Here is a 14,191-nt window from a genome sequence, read left to right as displayed (position 1 = left end):
ATGGAGCGCGGCCCTCAGGTGGGGAGGGGGCAGTGCAGGAGCCGTGTCTGGGTCCAGAGCAGTCCCAGGGGCGGGCGCCGACCATGCGGTGCCACAGGGCCCTGGATTACAAGTGGCCATCGTCCTTTCTCTGCCCCGCATTGCCAAGCTGGTCACGTGCACGGCCTTATCTCCGTTTCCTTCTCTGGACTCCTGACTCCCACTTGGGCAGAAACGTGCCTCCTTATCTCCGTGGTAACCCAGGGCGTCTGGCACGGCCCAGGGCATGCTGTGGCCAAGTCCCAGCGAGCCTTCTGCTGATGAACGTGGCGTCCCGCGCCTGCAATGTGAATGTGCATGAGAGGTGGGCCTTGAAATTAGCGTTTTTGTTCAATGTTTGTACATTCAAACTGTATTTCAGAAGGGCTAGGGAACAGGTAATGAAATGGGCCTTGGGGGTGCGGGGGTGGTGGGGGGTAGCCTTGTGAGATGAGCCCGGCAATTAACGTCTCCCAGCCGGGCTCTGCTCACAGAATCCCGGGGTGGCGCCTCCTGCGGGCTTGGGAGCTCCGCACAGAGAATTACCGGGTGGGCAGAGGACTCAGGAGATCATTGTTCCTCCAAGAATGGCTGCGCTTAAAACACCCCCATTAAGCTCCATAGAGGCTTTCCCCAGGACAGTTCTTTTGAAAATACTTCATTGGGTTTTTCAAAATTACAAAAGCAATGTGGGCTTGTTGTAACACAGAGATGTGTTCTAATTTTTCAGAAGAGAGTTAATCAATAGTTTTCCTGATTCCCACCCCCACATCCCCAGAGGTTCTGGCACTAACCAGTTAGTGATTAGCCAGAAGGCTTCACCACCTTTTGTATGTGTGCGTGTCCACCCAAACACATGTGAACCTATATGTGCATATATAGGGATTTTCTTAACATGTTGGTGCTTGTTTTGTTTTAAAAGAGGAATCACACTATACCAATTATCCTGCAATTTTCTCTTTTTACTTAATATACACTGAGTGGCCAGATTATTATGATCTCTGAACGCATAATAATCTGTCCATTCAGTGTATATCCTATATAATAAAAGGCTAATATGCAAATTATCCCATCGACTAGCAGGCGCCCCACCCATGCATGAATTCATGCACCAGGCCTCTAATATACATATACATATACATATACATATATATATATATATATATATATATATATATATATCCTCTAACATCTATAATAATAAAAGCATAATATGCTAATTAGACCGGACGACCTTCTGGGTGTAGCCAAGGTTGCAAGGGAAGCTTGGGTCCCAGGTGCTTGCCAGCAGCCAGAGGGAAGCCCAGTTCCCAGGTGCTGGAGGGAAGCCCGGGTCTAGGGTGCCAGCAGGAAGCTGGTGCCGGCAGCTGGGGGAAGGAAGGCCTACTCTTGCACGAATTTCATGCATCAGGCCTCTAATATATATATATATATATATATATATATATATATATATATATATATATATATATATATGTGTGTGTGTGTGTGTGTGTGTGTGTGTGTGTGTGTGTGTATACTGAGTGGCCAGAGATCATAATAATCTGGCCACTCAGTGTATATCATGAACATTTTGTAAGTCAATACAAATAGATTCACTTCATTTTAAAACCCAGCCAATAATGTCCCACCGTATGAGTACCATTATTTAGCCAACCGTTTTCCGTTGGCGTGTATTCAGGTTGTTTCCAGGTTGGTGTGCTTTGTTTTCTTTGATTCTTAGCAGTTTTATTAGCAGTTCCTCCTGGATATGCTTTGGTTTCTTTCTCTGTCTTGTGCCTCTGCTGCAAAAGTCGGCTCTGCCTTGCGAGAACCATAGAAATGGCGAGCAGTTGAAATGTTTTTCTCGACAGTCACGCCGATGTAGTTTTGTCCCCTTAACTTGTCACGTTATTCAGACTATTTGCCACCATGTACGCATGCATTGCGGCGGCCTGTTTCTTCAAAGGGCCCTCGTGGGCGCCCGGCACGGGGCCCTGACCAGCAGGTGGGCAGGCCTGCTTCAGCCGGGAGTGTAAGAGGCGTAAGAGCTGAGCGTGGGGAGGACTCTGGGGTCAAATCCTGTCACCACCACTCACTTGCTGTGCGATGTTGGGGACGTGGGTTCATCTAGGAAGCCGGGGAAACCGCCGTAGGAGGGTTCCTGTAAAGAAGGGCACTTTGGGCCACGCTGCAGGTGGGAACAGCCAGGGGGCTGACGTTGCTGTTTGCGGGGGCCCCCTCCGCTGCAGGCCGGAGCTCCTCTGAGGGTGTCAGCTGGTCCTTGAGCATGAACGGAAGGGCACTTTAGTCAGCAGGAGAACAGCCGATAGTCCCCACCCACCACTAACTCCTGGTGTGGACCTGGTTCTCCAGCACCCCAGGTTGTTGCAAGATCCAGAAACCTCCTTAACTGTGGTTGCCCAAACGCCCTCTGAGCCAGAGTTCGAGAACCCCTCCGCAGTGGCAAACAGGCTGGAGGTACAGGGGGTCAGGGGTCTGGCCGCCCCAGTGATCACACTGTTACCCCACAAACATTCAGCAGGACCCATCATGTCAAAACGAAATAAAAACTTACCAGACACTTCCTGTTGAGAAAACGGCTCTTCTCCCCCAAGACTTAGCAGATGCCCAGACCTGCCCGACCTGCCACGGCCCGTCGACACCCGGAAACAGCCCCTGGCCCAGCCTGAGGTGGGCAAACCACCTCGCACAGCCTGGGACCAGCACACAGTGGTCAAGACTGTGGACTTCGACACATAATCTTCCCTGGCTTTAGAGCCTGCCCCTTATTCATTGTATGGCCTTTAGCAAATTACTTAATCTCTTTGAGGCTCAGTCTCTCTATCTGTATAATGGGAATAATAATACGCCCCGTAGAGCCCTGATTAAGACTAAATGAGACAATGCCTGCAAAGCATACAGGGGAGGGCCTGGTCCCCTGGGAGGCTGCACTCCCTCCTGTCTGATGGAGAGGCCACCTGCTCCCTCCCCACCTCCCCTGAAATGGGGGCTAGCACTCCAGACCTCCTGGCCATGCAGCTGCTCTCTGAGGATTGGCGCTGTGATGGCAGAGGGACAGGGAATCCCCAAGGAGACACTCAACCCTGTCTGGGGTTGGGAAGAGGCCAGCGAAGATGTGTGAAAAGAAGATGCTTGATCTGGATCTTCAAGAAGGAGGAGCTCCCTGGCGAAGAAGTTGAGAAGGGAGAACAGCTTGTATAAACTCCGAGGGGCAGAAGTTCAGGGGTCAGGCGTAACTGGGTTTGGCTGTAATGAGATGCCGGGTTGCGGTTGAGGTGGTGGATGGGGCTGTTCAGGAAAAGGCCCTTCCGCCAAGTACCATGAGGAGGTTGGACCTGATCTGGATGCTCTGGGGAGCCACGGAACGGCTCTAAGGAGGGAAGTAACACGGTTTGCTTCGCACTTTAGCAGCCGAGTGGAAGATGGATGGGGTGGGGCATGTGACGATCCCGGGGTGTGGCCACTGTAACCCAAGTGTTGGATAGTGTCACCATGGGCACTACTGCTTCACATAGCATTGGCATGAACTCTCGCCCCACAGGGAGGGGGCCCGTGTCTCTCCACAGGTCTCGGGAGCCCTTGGGAACGTCCATTTCTCTCTTGGCAGCGCCTCTGATGAGTTGGCAAACTCTTGCTCCTGCTGAATTCTCCAGTTCCATTCTGCACACAGTGACACCTCTGTGGGCACCGGGCACCTCCTGGTCCCTTCATCCCCATAGGGCCCATGATCAAGGCCTTTGGGTTCGGGGACTCTCTGTGGGTTGAGAGCAAGGGGAAGCGGTGATGTTGCTGACGGCACGATAGACAACGCGGCATTGAACCTCTCATGCTCTTGTTCTTGAAAGTCGAATGACTATTCTGCTGCTTCTGAGTGGACTCCATCCTCCCTCCTGTCTCGGGGCTGGCCCCAGGTGCTCCTCAGCCATTTCCCCATGCGCAGTCCCCAACCCCCAGGGTTCCTGCTCGTTTCTGGGGCAGATCAGTGAAGCCGCGTGTTGGTCTCCTCTGGCCCCACCCCAACTTCACCCAAAAGGAATGTCTTCCTTAGCAAGTACGCTTCGGCATGTAGGTGGCTCCTCGGCAAAGACGGTTCCTTCCCCAGTGGGAACTCCACCACCGGGTCTACCCCGAGGCCGTGGGGCGAGGGGGTTGGGAGAGATGGTACCTGGATAATTTGTCTGTGGACATGAAAGCAGCTGCCTTAGTTCCACAAACAGACCGATCTGGATTGCTAACCCCTAGGCGGTGCAGACCCAGCCCACTTACTTACATATTGGTTCTGTGGTCAGGAAGACTCTTCTGAAACAGGAGCATTTTGAAGAGTGAGCTTGAGGGTTTTTTTAAAAGAATAAAACCAAGTAAAGTCCAAACTGGCTGGTCCCCAGGAGATGCTTCTGCTTGGCAGTGAGAGGACCTGGGGCCTGGGAGCACAGGGGATGCTGCAGGGCCCTGGCCAGTGGATGTAACCTCCCTGCATGTTCATTTCTTCACGTGAAAAATGGGCATGATATCACTTCCTTGTGGAAGGTTTTAAGGTTTCAATGAGACAGTGTGTGCAAAACCACCTGGCTTGGCCTGTAGTTGGGCTTTGGGGTAATTTTGACATGTGAGGACTCTACTATGGATTTGTGAATGAACCCACGTCCCGCGTGGCTCAGGGTTCGGGCTCTGGAAGAGGGGCCGCACGCAAATGAAAGAGACGAGACAAAAAATAATTTGGAAATATTGGGGGACCAGGCGGGAGCCCAGCTCAAGAGGAAGGACTCTGCCTGGGCTCCGGCCTCGCCATCCTTTTATTCAGTTTGGGATCCACCTGTAGCCTTTAGGCAGGCAATTTCCAGTAACAGGCAGACTATCTTATCAGCAAGGATTTACATGACTGTCTGGTGGGGAAGTTGCTTCAGCTACCATTGTCTGGACTAAACAGTGGGCACAGAGCTCTGACCTTTGCCAAAGCTCAAGGGTCACCAGCCTTCCGGGTTCCTTGTCCACACCTCTCTGCTAATGAAGACAATGGGCAGCTTCCCGCCTGGATTGAATCGTGTGTCCCCAGGTTCATATGTTGAAACCCTAGCCCCAATGTGCCATATTTGGAGAAAGGATCTTCAGGAGGTCATTAAGATTCAAGGACGTCACAAGAGTGGCCTCATCTGATAGGACTGTGGCCTTCTAAGAAGAGAGAGAGAGAGAGATCTCTGCCGGTGGAGAACACGGACACCAGACTTGCCCACACAGAGAGGGTCAGAGGCAGAGTGCTGTGTCCCCAAGTGGTGCCATGGTCAGGGAGCAAGAAATGCTAATGCTCGTTACGTGAGAGAGAAACACTGGCTTCCTCAAATGCCATAGCTTGGCTTTCATTCCCTAAGAACTGGGGACAGGGAAGGGTTTGGGGTCACCACCGTTCTCTGGCTGTCCCAAACAAACTTCGGACTCGAGAGTCTCGCGGAGTCTCCTGCACACCACAGGAGGCCACAGGTGAACTCTGCCAGGGGCATGAAGAGCCACCGTGGGGCATTACCCATGGCCAAGCGCCATTGGGCTCAGTAAATCCCAGCGGCTTCAGATGGCGAGGCTTTCTTCTTAGAAAGTCACAGAGCTGCCCTGCTGGTGTGGCTCAGTGGTTGAGTGTCAACCTATGAACCAGGAGGTCACGGTTCGATTCCCGGGTTGCTGGCTCGATACCTAGTGTGCGGCGGGCAGGAGGCAACCCATCAATGATTCTCTCGCATCACTGGTGTTTCTATCTCTCTCTCCCTCTCCCTTCCTCTCTGAAATCAATAAAAAAATATATGGAAAATAAAAGCATGTTTAGAATGTCACAGAGCTGGCCAGCCTGGACCCCAGGCCTCTGAGTCTTAGTGGTAGAATCACCATCTTTTTTTGTGGCAGCCCGCTTACTTGCTGGCCTCCTTTAGGGGGACCTTTTTCTACCTTTGCTCCTCCCCCGCCTCCCCCTTCTTCTCAGCTGGTTCCAGGCGCGTTTGCTAACTGGAAATTTCATGTGAACCATTGCTGCAAACCCAGGAGTTCATTGCATCACTGGCAATCAGCTCTTGTCCTCAGGGAAACCTAATTAGGTATTACAGGACTTTTGATGTCGTTTCCATGGAAACCGCTGTAGTAATCGTGTACATGCAGAATATATGCTCCAGGGAGTTTGAAAAAATAAATATATTGTTACTGGATTTCTAGAAAATCTTTAATTTTTTTTTTCCTTTTGATTTTTTTCTGCATACATACATACACACATATGCATGTATATTAATGATGGAAATGTTCCCTGGAGTTTTCCTCTCACAGAGAGAGAGCAATAGAGAACACAAAAGGCCTTTTCCATTTTCTCTCCTGTAATTTAAAAAAATCCGTAGCTGCACAAGAATGAAAGTTTTTCAGATTGGCCGCATTGTCTAAGCAGGATCTCCCCTAATAGCCAAGAACATTTTAATTAAAGAAATTGCTTAAATAAAGAACCCGAAAGGCCATGGACTTTCAAAATGGAATGGGGCAAACGAGTGAATCCAATGAATCAAGTCCAAACCGATTTACCAGGAAAGGAGGAGAGCGAGGCAGGTTTCCTGTGTGCCTCCGCGGAAAACGCCAGGCAGCGTGGGTCTGGGGCTCAGCCGCCATCGGGGTGACACTGGAGGCTCCGGGAGAGCTGTCTCCCTGTCAAGGCGGCCCGTCCCAGGCCCTGAAGCCAACGCATGGTGGGCTCCCGAAATCCCACTTGAACTGACCTGTCTTGAGGTGACCAGACAGGTGGCCCTTCAGAGTTGGCCCCCACAGGGCGCTGTGAGAAACTCTGAAAGGGAAGCATTCAGGCCTGGTCTGGCTGAGGTGGAGGTGCAGATAGAAGGGCCCAGCAGATGAGAGAGAGAGAAAGAGAGAGAGAGAGAGAGAGAGAGAGAGAGAGAGAGAGAGAGAGAGAGAGAGAGAGAGAGAGAGAGAGAGAGGAAGATGAGAGCGAGAACCTGTTACACACCCATGTGCCACAGCTATAATTCCCGGGTGTCTGGAGAATCCTTAAATAACTGAAGTTGTTTTCTTTGATGCCTCTAGTCGGCTGTTCAAGGATGGAATGCCCACAACTGACCTCTTTGCTAGCTGCCAGCTAATCAATTTCTCCCAAAATTTCTCAGCAAGACTCACTGTTCCTTGATTCCCTGCAGTTTCTCTCTCCCCTGCACTCAAGTTCTGTTGTGCCTTTGTTCCCTGGTTCAATCTACCAACCGACTTCCTCACACGTGAGAAACACTTTGCATGCAAAATCACTCAATGGCCTGCAAAATAACCTTTTCAGTCCTTTAATATACCAAGTGCTGTGGCCACTGGGTGGGGGCAGCTGGCATGCCTGTCGATCATGACCTCCTCCCCATCTAGTTACCCAGTTGCTTGAGAAAGACTGACCAGCCCTAACTAATCAACAGTGTGAGGGTGGGAGGGTGAAGGTGGAAGTTCCTTCTAGAGGCTAAGGCATGAGAAGCTAAAAGGGAAATGTTGGTCCAGTCACCCAACTCTTCTAATACACGTGCTGAGTAAGTGCATGAGCTAGTTTTGGTATGCATTAGTGTTTTGTTTGTTGCTGTATTTTTATTTTTTTAAATATATTTTATTGATTTTTTACAGAGAGGAAGGGAGAGGGATAGAGAGTTAGAAACATCGATGAGAGAGAAACATCAATCAGCTGCCTCCTGCACACCCCGCACTGGGGATGTACCCGCAACCAAGGTACATGCCCTTGACCGGAATCGAACCTGGGACCTTTCAGTCTGCAGGCTGACGCTCTATCCACTGAGCCAAACTGGTTAGGGCTGTTGCTGTTTTTTTAATCCTAACTTGAGAACATGCAGAGAGAGAGCGGGAGCGAGAGCGAGAGCGAGAGAGAGAGAGAGAGAAAGAGAGAGAGAGAGACTCCCAGACTGGGAATCAAATCCGAAACCCAGATGTGTACACTGACCAGGAATTGAACCAGCAACTTTTCAGTGCTGTTAGGCACTCATTTTGTTACATAACAAAGTACCCTGAGAATCAATGCCTTAAAACAATAGTCATTGAGCTCATGATGTGTGTCAGCCACCTGGGCTGGGCTCAGCTCCGTAGTTCTGTTGTTCTCACATGAGGTGCGCTTCTGCCATGCAGCTAGTCGACGATGGTCTTACTCACATGCCTGGCGGGAAACTGGGCCACGTGTCTACAGTGAGCTCCACTGCAGTGGCATTTTTCAAACCTCTGCCACATCACATGTTCTAATGTCCCATTGGCCAAAGCAGGGCATGCAACCGAGTTCAGATTCAATACATTGAACCTCTTGCCAGGAGAGGCAGTCATATGTGAAGAAGCAAACACACCGATGGGAGGACGCTATGGCCACTTGGATGAGCCACCACACAAGGTGTGTCTGATCCAGGCCTTCCAGGCTCCTGAAGCCCCATGTTGCCCGAAAAGCTTTCCAAGACGGGCCTAAGGGGAGCTACTTGAAATTATGAGCTGATTCATGGGAGATGAGTCTGATTCATATTGATACCACCACAGGGTCCTCACCTAGTTGGTTCTTTCTTATTGAGGTCTAATCTACACTTATAAAAGAGAAACATGCTAATTGACCATACATGCGCGACACCCACCAGCCAATCAGGAATGACTATGCAAATTAACACAACAAAGATGGCAGGTTAATTTGCATACATAGGCGCTGAGCTGCTGGGGCAGGGCAGGATGCTTGTGTTGTCACCATGGTGATGACACAGGCGTTCTGCACCACCCCAGCTGCTGGGGGCCTCTGGGCAGTGTGGGAAGGTAGAAAGGCGGCTCTGGCCAGAGTGAAGGCGGTGCTGGCAGCCAGGGAAAGGAAGGCCCATTCTTGCATGAATCTTTGTGCATCGGGCCTCTAGTTGACAAATAAAACTGTATATATTTAAAGTGTGCAATGTGATAATTTCACGTACATATACATTGTGAAGTACTTGATCACCACAATCAAGTTAATGAACACATCCATCACTCCACATCATTACCTTGTCTGCGTGTGAGAACACAAGATGTACTCTCTTAGCAAATTTCAAGGGCTAGTTGGTTCTTATTAATTGTTTTTATTGAGTTGCGTTGAATTGAGTCGAGTTGGTTCTCCTTTCTAATTATAAGCTCCTTGGAGCAAAGTTTGGAATTGCTCTATCACATAAAATCTCCTTTCCACTCTTGGACTGAAATCCTAGCGGCTCTCAGGTAAGGGGCAGGAGGATGAGGTCTGGCGCCAGCTCTGTTCAGGGCACTGTCTGGGGAAGTGTGGGACTTGCAGGAGACCATGAGCCCTGGCACCGAAGCTGCCCTTACCCCCCACCCCCCTGCATGAAATCACTGCTTTAGGCTCAGGAGGCAGGAAGACTCAGAAACCTGGAGAATGTGGCTTTCCTTCCCCACCCAGGGAAGCCAGCACGCAAGGGGCAAACCCAGGCCAGGTCTGGAGGGACCTTGTTTGCCAGGCCCAGGCCTCTGGGGCTTCTGCTCCATAATAGCCCAGAACATGCCAGATCCTGTCCGCGTCACCTTGGTTCTCTTCCAAAATTCATCAGGGCAAAGAGTTGGGCTGCTGTAGAACCAGGGCTGGGAGGGTGGCTGAGACCAAATGTAGGGGACAGCCCTTTCCTGGAGCTGTTTGCACGGCCCCCCTCACTCCTCCGGTGCAGCGCTACTCGAGACCCCGGTTCTAGATGAACTCCAGAACTTCCTAAGGCTGAGGTGGGACAACTTATTCCAGAAGATCACCCGGGACAACTTATCCCAGATGGGACCCCTCTTTGGGAATAGGAAGATGTCCTTCCCATGGCATAAGCTGAGTCGTCAGGGACTTCACTGGTCATAGGCTTAGGAATGAGTTTTCTTTATATGACACAGTCAGATTCCCTACTTTATTCACTGGAATTCTACTGACTGCCCCCTGTGGGCCAGGCACAGTCTCGGGCATTGGAGAGAGGTGAGACGAGCCAGGCGCGGGTCCTGTCTCCGTAGAGTGCACGTACCCCGAGAACATACATGTGGGAGGCACCAAGCCAGACGGGCTGCATAAGACTACAGAATCATGGCCCTGGCCAGTGTGGCTCCGTTGGTTGGAGTGCCATCCTGTATACCAAAATGCTGCCGGTTTGATTCCCGGTCAGGACACAGACCTAGGTTTTGGGTTCGATCTCCAATCGGGTGTGTACCTCACATCGATGTCTCTCTCTCTCTCTCTCTCTCTCTCTCTCTCTCTCTCTCTCTCTCTCTCTCTCTCTCTTTCTCTCTGTCTTTCCCCCCCTCTCCCTCCTCCCTTCCCTCTTTCTAAAATCAATAAGCATATCCTCAGGTGAGGATTAAAGAAAAAGGGCACCTTAGAGCAGCAGACACCTCCTCAGATCCACCCCTCATTCCTTAGAGGAGGAAACGGAGCCCACGAGAGGGAGCGTAGACATCTAGAGACACACCGTCAATGGCGGTGTTTCATTCACTAGACAAGCGTTTATTGAACACCTCCTGTGTATTAAGATCTGGGCTGGGCACGGAGATACCCTGGGGAACAAGGAAGACACAGTCCCTGTCCTTTTGCATGTTCCGCTGTGACTGGTGAGTCCCAATCCAGGTCACACTTGAGCATCAGCTGGGGAGCGTTAAGAAAATCCCCAGTGCCAGGGCCTTATGCCCAGAGACCCAGATTTGCTTGGTCTGGGTGGCCCCGGCATGGGTATTTTAAACACATTCTCCAAGTGATTCCAAGATGCAGCCAGGTTGAGAGCCACTGCTCTAGTGGGAGAGACAGATAAAAACCGAGTAAACAGGAATACGTTCACAGCTGAGACTGGTGATTTAGAAGAAAGGAACAGGCTGCTGAGTGAGGACACAGCAGGGTGGGGTGTCTGTCATCTGATAGGCTTAGAGAGCTGGGCTTCCGAGGGTCAGATGGGAGCAGGCACAGCATGGTCTCCTATGGGACAGCAATAGAATCTTCTGGCACATACTGCCCACCCTGCAGACCCACAAGTCCCTGCACGGGAGCCCCACCGAGCAGAGGCTCTTAATCTGCAACACAAACTGGCTATCTGCCATGCATACACCCTCAACCCCACCCCAAACACCCCTCCACACACTGTGGATGATTTGTCCCCAGGGCTGCAGCTTAATAGTCCCTCACATTTTTAGAGTAGTTGGTAAAGCACACTCCCTCTTATTATCTGTGATGTTGGATCCTACTGCTAATCCCATGAGTGAGCAGGGTCAAGGTCAATCATCCCGTGATGGAGATGTGGAAACAGGCTCAGAGAAGTCCTGTGTGACTCAGGTCACACAGCTGATCTGGAAGTGTGAGACCTCAGTCTAGCTCACCAGCCTCTAGCCCCACTCTGCACTTTGCCCCGCCCACGTTGCACCAGGAAACCGAAACAGAAGCAGGGTGCCTGAGGGGCAGGGTTGACACCACCCTGATCCAGAACCTTCCTGTCAGGTCGGGCAGTGATGACACGTCCTCCCTTTAACTTGGATGGCTTACGATCTCGTTCCCCATCAGGGACTCAGAGGAATCGGCGACTCCTTGCTTCGGTTCCTGCCCAGAGTGAACCCAGTTGCTATAGTAACCTGATGCAATTCTTTATCATGGATAGGGTCGGTGGTTTGCATTTTGTGTTTGAAGAGTTTGTCCAGCAGTTACGTCGCCATGGCTTGGCCTGTTGGCGGCAGTGAGGAGCAGAGGGAGCCCTTAGAGCAGCCAGTAGGTCCTTTCTCTTTCCGCAGATGGTGGACACCTGTGTCTGGGAACACCCGGGCTTAGCTGCACCGGGGCAGGAGGGTGCGGAATCTAGGCCCGTGCTGGGTGGGGTACCTGCTCCTGTTTCTAGATCACACCTTCCTAATTAGAGCCACCTGAGCCACGGGGAGCCCCTCAGCCAGTTGCTCCCATAGTTCCCCTCCATGATTCTCACGCTCAGAACTGTGTTGTTCAGTCCTGAGTCCCAGCAAGGGGACCTGCTGGAGAGCCAAGTCTGGGCCCTTCCCTGTACGTGAACCCAGCGCCCGCCCGGGCTGGGCACGCAGCAGGTGCTCTGTAAATGCTTGTTTCAGCTTCATGAAGGTTAGGGCTGGGAGGAAGGAAGCTTAGACACCCCTGAGCCCAGCCCTTCTTTTGTAGGAAGGCGGAGACCTAGTAAAGCTAAAAGTGATAATAGCTCCGACTTACAGAGCGGGTACCGGTGCCAGGCAGGATTCCATGCACGCTGTATATAGGAACCCATTGCAGGCTCACGGCGACCACCGTGCAGCCACAGGCATTATCACTGTCCCCACACAGCACCCCAAGGCGCCAAGCGCTTCAGACAGGCACCCAAGATGGCAGAGTTGGTGAGTGTGACGATCAGGATCCAGACCCAGGCAGTTCCTCTCCCAGACCCACGCCATTAGCGCCTGCTGCTCTGCGCCAGGGCAACACCCTGCCCCCAAACACGGCGGGGGGCGGGGGTGTCCCTCTCCGACTGGGCAGAGGAGTCCGTGCCAGCCTGCATCAGCTCACTCACAGCAGAGACACAACTTCTCATCTCCAGGTTCCCCTCCAGGGCTTAGCTCAGGGCTTGGCAGGAGCGTAGGGACCTGGTTTTATTCATTTATTTATTTTAAAAATAATTTAAAAATTGATTTTAGAGAGAGAGAGAGGAAGGGAAGAGAGAGAGATAAAAACATGGGTGTGAGAGAGAAACGTGGATGGGCTGCCTCCTGCACGCCCCCTACTGGGGAGGGAGCCCTCAACCCTCGCATGTGCCCTGACCAGGAATCAAACCCCTGGCTGGGTGCATGGATTCATCCTCAGCCACTGAGCCACACCGCTGGGCAGGGACCCGGTTTTCATGCAAACGAACTCTTCTTCCTTCTCCTCGTGAAATAGCCAGCTTGGGGGCACCTTCTGGCAGGACGGGACCTTGGGAAGCAATTTACAGAAATGGAGGCATTTCTCAGCCAGGTCTCCCCACGCCCCGTCCAGGGCGCTCACCCCACAAGCGAGGGCTCCGGAGAGGGGCCCTGCGGCGGGCCAGCTGCCCTGTCCTCCCTCGCGGCTCCCCGGGGGCTCTGTCTTGGCCGCACTAACGGGCTCTCTGCTCCCGCAGCTCTTCGTGATCGACAACGGTGCGGATGACTGGCGGATAGCCATGACCTACGAGCGCATCCTCTACATCAGCCTGGAGATGCTGGTGTGCGCCATCCACCCCATCCCCGGCGAGTACAAGTTCTTCTGGACGGCTCGCCTGGCCTTCTCCTACACGCCGTCGCGGGCGGAGGCCGACGTGGACATCATCCTGTCCATCCCCATGTTCCTGCGCCTCTACCTGATCGCGCGCGTCATGCTGCTGCACAGCAAGCTCTTCACCGACGCCTCGTCGCGCAGCATCGGGGCGCTCAACAAGATCAACTTCAACACGCGCTTCGTCATGAAGACGCTCATGACCATCTGCCCCGGCACCGTGCTGCTGGTGTTCAGCATCTCGCTGTGGATCATCGCCGCCTGGACCGTCCGCGTCTGTGAAAGGTATTCCGGGGCGTCGTGCTGTCCACTTAGCCCCTGTCTCCCCAGCACGGATCCCTCAGTGGGTAGGGGAGGGAGGAGGAGCTGGGGGCCAGGATGTGTATGCCCGAGGGAGGACTGGGGCATGTGCCCACACACCTCGTAGGAGAAAATGGGAAAGGGGAGGGCCTGGCCAGGCAGACTACGAACTGCAACGTGGAAATATTGCAGCCGAGGTAAGCTGGGGGAAACGCATGTACGATATGACTCCTTCGCTGTTGCCTCTTTGCAAACCAAAATGTATCGGCACACTCGGGTGACATCGTTAGCCTTTCTCGGGTATAACACGACAACTTTTGAATTATCTCTTCCGGTTGGAGAGGAACAATGCTCACAGTTTGAAGGCTCTGAGAAGTCCTACAGCAATGAAACTGGTTTGATATGGTTTAGCCCAGATTTTCTCAAAAGTGTTTGCCCAGGAACCCTTTTCAACGTGTGACGCTGATGATGCTTTCCTACGCAAAAGTTTGGGCCACAGGCCAGCGGCTGCGGCGGCCCTGGGAACTTGTTAGGATGCAGAATCTCAGGCCTCACCTCAGAACTGCTGAATAGAATTTGCATTTTAACCAGTTCACTGGGTGATCTGTGTGCACCTTA

General features: G+C 52.2%; 1 protein-coding gene across 3 annotated transcripts in view; it reads left to right on the top strand.

Annotated features, from left to right (window-relative positions):
- The window catches only part of KCNN3 (potassium calcium-activated channel subfamily N member 3), a 142,277-nt gene that overhangs the window by 70,210 nt on the left and 57,876 nt on the right, over positions 1-14,191 (top strand). For all 3 annotated transcript variants that reach the window (XM_079761597.1, XM_079761599.1, XM_079761598.1), the window contains exon 3: positions 13,140-13,558. In XM_079761597.1, coding sequence (XP_079617723.1) covers positions 13,140-13,558 — 419 coding nt within the window. The remainder of the gene's footprint in view (positions 1-13,139; positions 13,559-14,191) is intronic.

This window comes from Cnephaeus nilssonii, assembly GCF_951640355.1.
Source record: "Cnephaeus nilssonii genome assembly, chromosome: 21".
Lineage (NCBI taxonomy): Eukaryota > Metazoa > Chordata > Mammalia > Chiroptera > Vespertilionidae > Cnephaeus > Cnephaeus nilssonii.
This window is presented reverse-complemented; position numbering and strand designations above follow the sequence as displayed.